General features: G+C 38.8%; 1 protein-coding gene across 1 annotated transcript; it reads left to right on the top strand.

Moving 5' to 3' along the window:
- Window positions 1–215: 215 nt before the first annotated feature.
- Window positions 216–12,321, top strand: LOC117987313 (2-acylglycerol O-acyltransferase 2-A-like). The gene is made up of 8 exons (XM_034974308.2): window positions 216–472; window positions 735–866; window positions 1,315–1,522; window positions 2,783–2,947; window positions 7,451–7,678; window positions 8,057–8,500; window positions 9,381–9,580; window positions 10,096–12,321. Exons 1-8 carry the CDS (start codon window positions 247–249, stop codon window positions 10,251–10,253), a joined length of 1,761 nt encoding a protein of 586 aa, XP_034830199.2. The 5' UTR covers window positions 216–246; the 3' UTR covers window positions 10,254–12,321.
- Window positions 12,322–12,439: the final 118 nt, after the last annotated feature.

Here is a 12,439-nt window from a genome sequence, read left to right as displayed (position 1 = left end):
TGAGCTTAATAAAATGTAAATAAATCATTATTAATTATAGTAATTCGTATTTCCTATATGTTATTGGTCTGTGATATCATCATTTTAATCTGTGACTCCAACTCATACTCCAACCGCTTTTTGTTGTTTAAATTATTGAGGTTTTTACTTTTTAATCTTCGAAAACATTGCTGCTTTGTTTTGAATTTTATTTTGCTTTATTTAACGATTTCTAGATGCTAGACAACTTATTTGCAAGATTGCAAAATGGATATGATAACGAGTACAAATGATTTACGTCCAGAAAACAAGACAGCTAAAGAGAATAACATCCTCCTCAATATTATAAAGGAAGTTTGCAGTGAACCAAACACCAAGCTGTCCCAGAAGTTGGTAGGCAAAGTTAACAGGATAATCGCTGATTGTGACCTGACTCACCATGCGAGTTTTCATAAAGTGTTCACTTCTGATGAGAGTACTGCCACTGTTCTAGGTAAGTTTATTTTATGTTTTGAAGCTGTTATAGTAAGAGTACCTACCTATTATGTTCCTTGGTAGAGCGGTTTAGAGAATTCTTGATCGTAAGTTTATATGCTATGGATTGGATTTGTCGTCCCTCTGTCTCGTACAAGGATTTTTTGGTTCAGTTTTAATATTTCGCAGGGAAAGGGCTGGGCGGCTGGTGCATATTATTTACTGCATGTTGTACCATAGTGCTTGTGGTTCCTTTTATATCAACAAACTGAATGTTTCAGGGTTTATGCACCAAACAGCCACAGAATTGACCTTTGATGAACAGGCAGAACTAAATCAGGCAGTAGTCAATAGAATCAATGAAAAAATACCCATATTCACTGCAGAATTAGATCATTTGAAACAAAACACAGGTGAATTTTTTTACTATGACATAATAGCTACATTTACATTTTTTTCTTAGTAATCCTCAGATTTGGTCTGGTTACTAATCTAACATTGTTCATCAATCATAAGAGTTCATAACTCATTAGAGCCCTCGGCACCCAACCAGAACCTCCTCATCTTTGCGGTTAGTATTCTTTATATGGACTTCTATGGACATCTCACTACAACTCAATAGGGTCAGCAGATTCCCTCACTCACAAGCTGTCCACATGTGGGCCTCTATTTTGCAGATAAATAGGATTTCTGGTATACTGCAGGAAGCAATAATCTCATTTTAGGATACTATTTAAATTTCTTAAACTGTATAAACATATTAACTATCAAGTAGTATGCAGATTTTCTTATGTTAGTTAAAATTAGCGCTGTATCACCCAAGAAGGAGGTTAGAACCTAAATTCTATTTATATATCACAGGTACTGGAAAGATATCCCATAATGAACAAGTCAGAGAACTACAAGAAGACATAGATGAGAAGCTGAACAGCCTTCGAGAACAGGAGAAAGAGAAAGTGGAGCTGATGATGGAGTGGCTCAACCACCGGCTGCAGCATGTCTCCACATTCAGTTGCCAGACCAATGAGCTGCTCACTTTCAAGACAAAGATTCTGGAGCTGAAGTCCAAGTGAGACCTTTGCATTATGCTCTGCCCATTGCCACTTCAGCTTCACAACCCATTGAGCTGTTGGTTACTCTGGTTCTCCTACTAATCTCATTGATAGGATAGGATTAGGATTTGATCATGTAGAGAAACTCTAAGCATAGCTTTCTCCATCACCCACTGAGTGACTCCGAGCTTTCTTATTTTTTTTTATTGAACCACCAACAGAATCATACAAAAAAAAATTTCATTATTCAAATCTAGGTGCTAAGTCATTACTTAATTCAAATTATGAGCGGCTACAGCATACAAAAGACAGATAAGTCTTGCTAAAGAACTTAGAATTAACTAACTTATGAGATCTTATCTTCACTTCAATACAGGGTGAAATTAGAATGCTAGTAAAAACTTAGTGCTGCAATTATACTACCTAAACACAATCTAATACCAATAACCATTTGCCTTATATTTATAGTTTTAGTGATTATTTTTCAAACCCGCAATTTATAGCGTGCTAACTCGGGGTCGAATCCCCCGCCGCCGCCGTGCCTACGCAACGTTCGTTGACCTGTAGCGTCAAACACATGTTTTATTTGCAATACATTGCGAACTTTTTAAAATATAGGTTTTTTTAAATTTCGTTTTTGTGTATCTGATCACTAATCATCAGTACTATCACCTGTCTTCGGTTTTGCTAGCGTTTTAATGTATGTACATGTAATTGGGATAATGCCTATGACAAAAATAAATTATTTCTTAGTAATAAATTAATTATTTCTTAGTAATAATTAATTATTTCTTAGTAATAATTAATTATTTCTTAGTAATAATTAATTATTTCTTAGCAATAGAGGGTTTTCTAAAATTCATAAAATCCACATGCTTGTTTTAAGTTTGCTAGATTACTAACCATTTAAAATTATCTAACTAAAAACTATCTATTTAAAAAATGTATGTTAAATATTTATGACGTCACATCTATATCCATATAAGCTCCCATACTAAGCGAGCGTTTTGACGTTTGGTAAAAAGGCGCTGATTTGACGTACAGTGTGACCAGGCTCTTTTGGCACTTGAATGACATTGACAGGGGGGCGCTGTTGGTGAACAAAGGCTTAGAATATTCAAATACTGAAAGTCACAAAGCAAAATAAGAAGAAGGAAAGAAGAATATTCAAACAAGAACAATTAAAGGGGGACTTGACGGCAACGTCAGTTCCGATTTTCACCACGCGCCATGATAGCCTTGTCGCACTGTAGTAGTCATTATCCCTATTGTTGCAGGATCCTGTACTTGCGCATCGTGTGCGGCATCTTCACGGAGACCAACCAGTCGCTGAAAGCCTACAGCGAGATACACAAGGACATCAAAGACCACCTGCGTGAAACCGAGCATCAGATCGAGACCTATAAACAAATCATTGCTAGCGATTCTAATACTCATAACTAGCTTATACCCGTGACTTCGTCCACGTGGACTACAAAAATTTGAACCCCTATTTTACCCCCCTTAGAGGTTGAATTTTCAAAAATCCTTTCTTGGCAGATGTCTACACCATGATAGCTATCTGCTCGAGCGCGATCCGTCCAGTACTTTGAGCTGTGCGTTGACAGATCAGTGTGATGAAGTGACCTTCGTGAAATGCAAGAACTATAACCGATTGGGACAAAGAGTAGGGTGCGTCATCATGTAGTGAACTATAGGTATATTATATCGGACAATGTGTGAAAGTGTAAACAATTCAGCAAGCCTCTTGGCCCCGCACTTTGGGCGAACATGTTGTTATTAATTAAACTTATTTTGATAGTATTTATTAGTTATTAAACTGTAATTATAAATTATTTGGTATTTTTATTTTTCCGTGCAGCTAAGACTTATTTAATAAATACCAGGCTGTAACCAGAACGCTTGCAAAAACTTAGCGTTATTGTTATACTACCTAAACACAATCCAATACCAATAACCATTTGCCTCATTTTGTAGTTTTAGTGATTTAGTATTTTTCAAACCCGCAATGTATAGCGTGCAAAACTCTGGTCAATGCCTACGGAGCACCTCCGAGTGACCTAGCTATTTACGGAACATTCGTTGACCTCTAGCGTCAGTCAGAATGTTTTATTTGCAATATATTATCGTGAAATTTTTCGTTTTTTTGTGGTATCACATCAGTGATCATCATTACTATCACCTGTCTTCGTTTTTGCCAGTTTTTGAGTTACCGCCAAAAAACGTAGGAATACAAATGTTTCTAAAAAGGACTGCTGCCCACGTAAACCAAGGTTTTCCGTTTTTGGTTGTGTATAGAACGTTGCAATTTTTTTTCTAATATCCCAAATTTTTGTACCTTTGTCCGTCCGTCAATCAGTAGGTAGGTACCTGCTACCTGTAGTACGCGACAGGTCGGGGTGGGGACGCCCCGCACAACCCTCACGCTAACCCGATGCGGGATAGCGCAGGTGTCGTGCGGGGCGTCCCCCCGCCTCATACCCCGATTGCGATCTTGACATGTCGTGGACTATAGGTACTTATATCAGTCGAGTCTGTAAATTACTCAGATCTTATAAACACCTAAAGTATCTTGAGACTTGATCTAAGTAAGTAGGTACTGAGATGGTAAGTAGATTGATGAGGAAAATAAAGTGTACAATAATTACTATAGGTAAGTAGTTCTAGCGAAGTCTGCCAATCTAGGATTTCTAGGCCATGGCATTTATTCCTAATCACCTTAAGAAAAGAATAATAATTAATTGACCGACGACATAAATAGTATGTTACAATTACCCACGTTTTATAAACGGCTGCAAGAATTAGTGACAACTACTGACTGTACCTACATTACGAATAAGCTGCACGCGCATAAGTTGCAAATATCAAGAGACGCTTACAAATTAAGTGTACAGTAGTCAGCACTATAAGTCACGCAAATTGCTATTGCGCTGGAACCATGTCTCATTAACATCGAAATGAAATAAAAGTCAGCCGAAATAAAAATATAGCCATCAGCTCGAAACTTCAGTCTAGTGCTGACGTCACTAAAATAGCGGCCACGCACATTAGCAATTTGCGGGACTAATACTAATTACTAATTACTACAGTTCTTGCAATTCACGAAGGCGAGTGGCTCATGGTTGTGTTTAAGTCGTATCGGTATAAGTAAGGTAGGTACACTGAATGAGCACTTGCTCGCGACTGATTGGTCCGACATGCAAGGGCGGATCCAGCTTTGGTGCCAGGGGGGGGGGTCACAATATAGTCGTGGTCAAGTCACAACATCTCGACCTCTTGCGACAGGTCGAGTTGGTAATCGGGGAATGACGAGCGGGGGTTAGGGGGGGACGCCTCGCACACCCGCACGCAGGGCCGTCTTTAACCTATTGGAGGCCCTGGGCACATTAGAATAACGGGGCCCCTATGATCTTGACAGAGTAGGTACTATTTTCTTGGAATAGGCAAAGAAAGCAGATATGTCACGTTCTAGACGTATTATAAATGCGAATGTTTCTATCTATCTGTTATTTAAATTGATTAAGTATTGAAGGAACTTACAAAAAATCTAGGTATATAAAAATATAAAAAACATTATGTTTAACAATTTTAATTAGTGGTCCACCTAGGTCCTGGACGCAGCCCAGGGGGGGGGGGTCATGACCCCCATGACCCCCCCCCCTGGATCCGCCCTTGCCGACATGCACGCCAACTTACGCAATGCCCGTGTATCAAGTAAAGTCCACTCGCCTTCGTGAATTTGCGCTCGCCGATGCATCTGCGTAGAAATCTTATTTTTGAATGGCGTGAAAGTATTATTTTGGATGCCGTCCATTAATCTGGTGATACGTACCTACCTAGTGAGGTTAAAGACTAACCCCCCCCAATCCAAAATCGCTGCGACTCCACTCTGTAGGTGTACGTTGCGTCTAAATATGTAAACAAATATCAAAAATGCGTTCAGCACGTGCGGTGCGTCCACAATGTGCGAACAGCATGTACGTAATGCGTTAATTCTAAACTTTGTAGTTTGTACGACAGATAAGGATACTTCGGACCTACCTACTTAGTACAGTCAACAGTGTACCATGTGCCAGCAATCGTCATAAGATTATAATATTTGGTTCAATTTAGTTGTTTTCAACTCTCTGTGTTGTGTGGTTGTGCATGTGATTCACTTTTATCTCCTCCCACGCTTGTGGCACAATGGATACCATCTTAGGAACATTTCAGTAAGTTCATTTAATTAATAGCTATAATAATTATAGCTTAGGTGAGTAACGTAGGTAGATAATTGTTTAGGTATTTACAAACTAGCTGATGTCCGCGTGGATCTAGGTTTTTAAAAATCCAATGGGAACTTTGATTTTCTGGGGGAAAAAAATTGCCAATGTCACTCTCCAGATCTTTAACTAAGTATACCCATCCAAAAAAGTCACGTTGCTCCGTTGCGTCATGATTGAAGGACAAACCAACAAAAACATTTTCGCATTATTTATTTATTTATTTATTTCGCATAATAAATAATTATTACACTTTAAGTATTAACACAGAATCTAAATATATAAAAAGAAAAGGTGACTGACTGACTGACTGATCTATCAACGCACAGCTCAAACTACGTGACGGATCGGGCTGAAATTTGGCATGCAGATAGCTATTATGAAGTAAGCATCCGCTAAGAAAGGATTTTTGAAAATTCAACCCCAAAGGGGGTGAAATAGGGGTTTGAAATTTGTGTAGTCCACGCGGACGATGTCGTGAGCATAAGCTAGTATAGTAGTAGTAGCTAGTAGTAATAATACTAACGTGGTATATTAATACCCTCTTATCAAAAATCCTTTCTTAGCGGATGTGGTCATAATAGCTATCTGCATGCCTAATTTCAGCCCGTTCAGGAGTTAGGTAGTTAAGTACCCTCAATTTTTTTTTCATATCTACCCGTATTTTACTACCCATACAAAGGGTGTTGGTTTATTAGTTTATAAGTTTGTTTGTTTTGTGATTGAAATCACGTCGCAACGGTGCAACCGATTGACGTGATTTTTTGCATGGGTATAGTTTAAGACCTGGAGAGTGATATAGGCTACTTTTTATCCCGGAAAATCCAAGAGTTCCTACGGGATTTTTAAAACCCTAAATCCACGTATACGAAGTCGCGGGCATCAGCTATAGGTTTCTGTAAAGGTATTAAACAACCATAGGTACTCATTTTAAAATGGCTGTCACATAAACAGATGGACTAGACGAAACTACATTGATACCTACAAGGGTTCTCTGTTTTAGTAGGCACGGAATCCTAAAAAGTAGCCTGTATCTCTAATTTTAGTTGGATTCTTATCTGACAAAAACATTTTATCAGATTTATTTATACGAAGCAGTAAGTATAACGATACACGAGTAATAAATTGTAATATATTGATAAATCGCTGATGAAAATACTCTTGATAAGGTTATCAGAGGAAACTGGAAACACCTCAAACTTACGTATTTATTCATGTTACTGACTGATAAGGCAACGGATATAAATATACAGATCTAGGTACCTACATAGCTACAGGATAAGCAAAGCTATCATCATCATCATCATCGTCTCAACTCATCGCCATCTAAGTAGGTCCTACCACATCTTTACGATATCTACTGAGCACGGGTCTCCTCTCACAATGAGCAGAATATAGGGCTTGAGAAGTACGGAACCTTCGGAGCGCAAGACTAACTCACTTGGCCGGTTTTAGGGTTCCGTATCTCTAAAGCAAAAATAACTCTTATAGATCACTTCGTCGTCTGTCTGTCGTATCTGTAAAGACCCATCAAGGGAATCAGCGCACTTCCCGTTGACCTAGAATCATGAGATTAGACAGGTAGCAATGTCTTATAGCACAAGTAAAAAGTATTTTTGGACGATGGTACGGAACCCTTCGTATTCGAGTCCGGCTCGCACTTGACCGGTTTTTTATTTTTAGTTACATCTCAGAAGCACTAGGAATCAAATGGGCGCCCCTCGACTTGCCCATGTCTCGTCGTCTTCAGACCCTGGCGGCGACTGCCTGGATTGTTCTAGTGCTGTTCGGAGAAGCGGCAGCCATTTTGATTTTCATTCAACTCATATACTCCGGGTTTTGGTGGCTCACGCTTTTGTATGGCATTTGGATGTTGAACGATCTCGATGTTTGCCACAGAGGTGGTCGAAAGTGAGTTTTTTATTGAATTCATGAAACCTATTCTGTAATCCATATCCATACTAATATTATAAATGCGAAAGTGTGTCTGTCTATCTGTCTGTCGTCTGCTAGCCTTTCACGGCTCATCCGTTTGAGATCCGTACAGAGAAAACAGAGATAGTTTGCATACCGGGAAAGGATATAGGCTACTTTTTATCCCGCAAAATCAAACAGTTCCCACGGGATTTTTAAAAAACCTAAATCCACGCGGACGAAGTCGCGGGCATCATCTAGTAATATATAAGTTGACTAATTTTTTCGACTTACTTAGTTGTTTTAAAATTACGAACACTATTGGTCGTCTAAAATTTACCATGAAAAAATTTTAACCCCTGTTTCTTGTTACAGGATAGAATGGGTTCGAAACTGGCCCTGGTGGAACTACTACCGGGACTATTTCCCAATCAAACTCGTCAAAAAGCAAGATCTAGATCCTTCTAGAAACTACCTGTTCGCCTGCTTCCCTCACGGCGTGGTATGCTCCGGAGCTTTCGGGGCGTTTGCCACAAACGCTTTGGGCTTCTACAAAGTATTCCCAGGAATGACTTGCCATATGATAACGTTGGCTGGACATTTTAGAGTGCCTTTCTTCAGAGATTTGGTTCTCGCTCTGGGAAGCTGTGCGTCTTCTCAAGAGAGTTTGCTGTATCTGTTGGATAAGAAGAAGCATCAAGGGAAATGTGTAGCGTTGATCGTTGGCGGTGCTGCAGAGGCGTTGGACTCACATCCTGGGGAATATAAAGTCATATTGAGCCGGAGGAAAGGATTTGTTCGAGTTGCTATGAAATCTGGGTAAGTTTTAAGTCTTACAGCCGCACTCAGAGTCGTTTAATCGTTACTTAAGGCATTAATTAGTACAGATAAGGAATGCCTTAAGCTAGGTAATTGTGATAAAACTCAAAAATAGGGGTCATTTTGATTTCCAGATCTACTTGTTCTTATCAATCCATCACTGATTACCTATACTTCTTATCAATTTCGGCCGGATATCGGGAATAGGCCGTATCGGTAAGTGGTCGTAACTCGTATTGGGAAGTGCAGTATGCTGAGTTGGGACCTTTTTTCGGGTTATGTTACACATGACACAGTTTATTCCGGCGCTTCTTCTGCTTCAGGCCTTTTGGTTGCAATGCTCAAGTGTTAGAGGCTCCGGGATAACCAGACCCTTAGGAATAACTGGCACAACTTTCAAATATAAACGTTTTTAGGGTTCCGTACTTCAAAAGGAAAAACGGAACCCTTATAGGATCACTTTGTTGTCTGTCTGTCTGTCTGCCAAGAAACCTATAGGGTACTTCCCGTTGACCTAGAATCATGAAATTTGGCAGGAAGGTAGGTAGGTCTTATAGCACAAGTAAAGGAAGAAATCTGAAAATCGTGAATTGGGGTTACTTATATCATTAAAAAAAATTAAAATGTGTTCCATGAACAAATAATTAGTATTTTCAACTTTCAAAGTAAGATGACTAATCAAGTTGGGTTATGATATGAAAGGGTACCTACCTGTAAACTTTAAAAGCGGTTTTATTTTTATTTTTATGCATAATAGTTTTTGATTTATCGTGCACAATGTCGGAAAAAATACCGGAGTACGTAATCCTCGGTGCACGACGACTCGCACTTGGCCGTTTTTTTCTTTCTTTCTAACATTTTCTTCTACTTACACTTCTAGAGCTCCCCTGGTCCCAGTATTCTCATTCGGTGAACCTGACGTGTTCCGACCGCCGAACAACCCTCAAGACAGCCTACTCCGCAAGTTCCAGGAGAAGGTGCGCCAGCTCACCGGCATTTCACCCATGTTCCCCATCGGACGAGGCGTCTTCCAATACTCTTTTGGGGTGGTGCCTCTGAGATCCCCGATCACGACTGTCGGTGAGTGAAGTCAAACAGACTATTGCTACTTGCTTTACGATTAAATTATATTTAAGTACCTATTTAGTAATGTCGAGTTTAACACAATTTCGGAGTTAGGTATGTGCGTTTTAAGTAATTAAATATCACTTGCTTTAACGATGAATGAAAACATTGTGAGGAAACCTGCATGCCTGCGAGTTCTCCATATTGTTCTTAAAGGTGTGTGAAGTCTGCCAATCCGCACTTGGCCAGCGCTACGTGGTAGACTATAGCCAAAAACCTTCTCACTCTGAGAGGAGACCCGTGCTCTATAGTGAGCCGGCGGTGGGTTGCTCACGATGGTGATAATAGTCCATCACGCTGGGCCAGCTCTTTGAAAATATTATGGAGAAATCACAGGCATGCAAGTTTCCTCACGATGTTTTCCTTTACCGTTAAAACAAGTGATATTTAATTGTTTTAAAGCGACATAACTTCGAAAAGTTAGAAGTTAAAAAAAAGTAAAAGTGGTTTTAAAAAACATGTTGTTTCAGTTGGTGAGCCAATGGAGATAGAAAGGAATTTAGAGCCAACAGACACAGAGGTAAACGCAGTACACGCGGAATTCACTCAGAGGCTGATCGCACTATTCGAGGCCGAGAAGAGTAAATATCTAAAGGACCACGATAAAGTTAAACTTGTCATCACTTAAGTCACATAGGTTATATCCGTAGTAGCACCAACGCTTGTAGTAGCACAAGGTCATTCAGAAAGTGGGTGTTAAGTCCTAACCTAATGGGCAGATTACACCTACCGAGTACAGTGGCGAGTCAGTGTCCTCGGCCGAGTACTCGGGTGCAATTTCGTCGCAATTTCTCAGCCACGGCACTGTCTCGGCCGAGTGACATTTTAATGTCTCGCTTCACTACTCGGTAGGTGCAATCTGCCCATTAAAGGGAGTTACAGCATTTTTTTAGATTGAGTAGGTATGTATAGTATACTTACTTTATTAATAACTAGATGTTGTCCGCGATTTCATTCGCGTGGATTTAGGTTTTAAGAGTCCCGCGGGTACTCTGATTTTCCGGGATAAAAATGTCTATGTCCTTCCCCGAGATGCAAGCTCTCTCTCTGTACCAAATATCATCAAATCGGTTGAACGGATAGGCCGTGAAAAGCTAGCAGACAGACAAACATAGTTTCGCATTTATAATATTCCTAGCATGGGCATGAATTATTTTACAATAATTACCTACCTATATAATTAAAAAATAACCCATTTTTAATTTTATCTTGGTACCACATGGGCAAAGACACGGACATAAGCTAGCAATACGTAATATATACGCACCCTTACATTTTGAAGGAATGGGACCACAGTCCACACCCACTAACCAATAAAAATCATAGTGCGTCCTTTTCATTACCTACCATACAATTTTGTAAGAGAGAGAGCCCAGAATTAGCTCGAATCCCTGAACAAGTTATAATGGGACTTCCTTCCACACAAAAATATCAATGTCACACAAAAACGACTTCGGACCAAAAGATTTTTTTTTACAATTTATGTCCTTGGTCCCATAAAAGTTGCTTGTAACAATGAATAGGTACAGTTTCTGATTGACCTTGTCATACTATTTATAACACGTAGAATTTAATGGTACTTAATACAAAGCATGTTGTCCTTTCCATAATTAGAATAAGAAAAGGGCTATTTTATATCATTAGGTATGAATTTAAACCGTCGAATAGTTTTGAAATACCTACAATAGGCGTCACGAAAGTTGAAAAAGTATCTGTAAAGCACAAACAATTACTAAGTAAAATAATATATACTAAGAACAAGAAAGGACCTAGAACAGAGCCTTGGGGAAGACTCATCGGTGAGGCTGATCTGGAATCTGGATGAAACCACATCCTTCTTGACACCTATCCTTTAAATACAATCACTGAGTTAAGACGCAATGCCTAAGTCTTTAATTCCATTGTGGCTCAGTTTTACTACAAAGAGTCGCGTGCTCAACACAACCGAATGCCATTTTAAAAAACATTTTGAAATTTCTCTCATGCCTTGAGTAGGTATACTTACTGTACATGCATGGTTTAATTAGGACGCTAGTAAAAATGAAGACGGATGATACTATATAATACTGATGGTTACTGATAAAATACCACAAAAAACGCGTTATTTTAACTGTATTTTTTAAAAGTTGGCAATGTATTGCAAATAAACCATCTGACTGCCGCTAAAGGCCAACGAACGTTGCGTACATAGGTGCCGCGGGGTCAATGCTGCGTTGTAGGCGGGACATTGACCGCGAGTTATGCACGCTGTACGTTGCCGATTTTAAAAATACTAAAAGACGTATAAGTGTAAGGCAAGGTTATTGGTTGGATTGTGTTTAGGTAATATAATGATAGGTGCTAAGTTTTTGTTAGCATTCTAATTTCATCCTGTATATTTAAATAATTAATAAATTACTGGTAAAATTGCGCTTTTTCATCTATTGTGACGGGTGCTTGATTTACAAAGACTGTACGTTTTACTTAGGTTTAATAAATTTTTCTTATATATTAAAATACTTAGGTAGATATCAACACAATTAGTTTAGAATTATTTCTTAAAAATTGTGATACAAAGCTTGAGGTTTGCGATTTTTAATTATTTTTTTAATGAATGCCTGGGTATGCTGTTTTTTTTAATAACAAAAGAACGCTGTTTTAAGCGTGATTCACATTTACTTAATTTTTCCAACTTAATACAATTAAGTTTATTACTATGGTCTGCGTTTTATTTATCTAAAGTTGCCCCCTCATTATTACGTTGTGTCAATGAAAAAAGTTTCTTATTTGTGGAACTATGCCTATCATAACTTACCTACAATGTTTTTGACAATA

This window comes from Maniola hyperantus, chromosome 12 (assembly GCF_902806685.2).
Source record: "Maniola hyperantus chromosome 12, iAphHyp1.2, whole genome shotgun sequence".
Classification (NCBI taxonomy): domain Eukaryota; kingdom Metazoa; phylum Arthropoda; class Insecta; order Lepidoptera; family Nymphalidae; genus Maniola; species Maniola hyperantus.
This window is presented reverse-complemented; position numbering and strand designations above follow the sequence as displayed.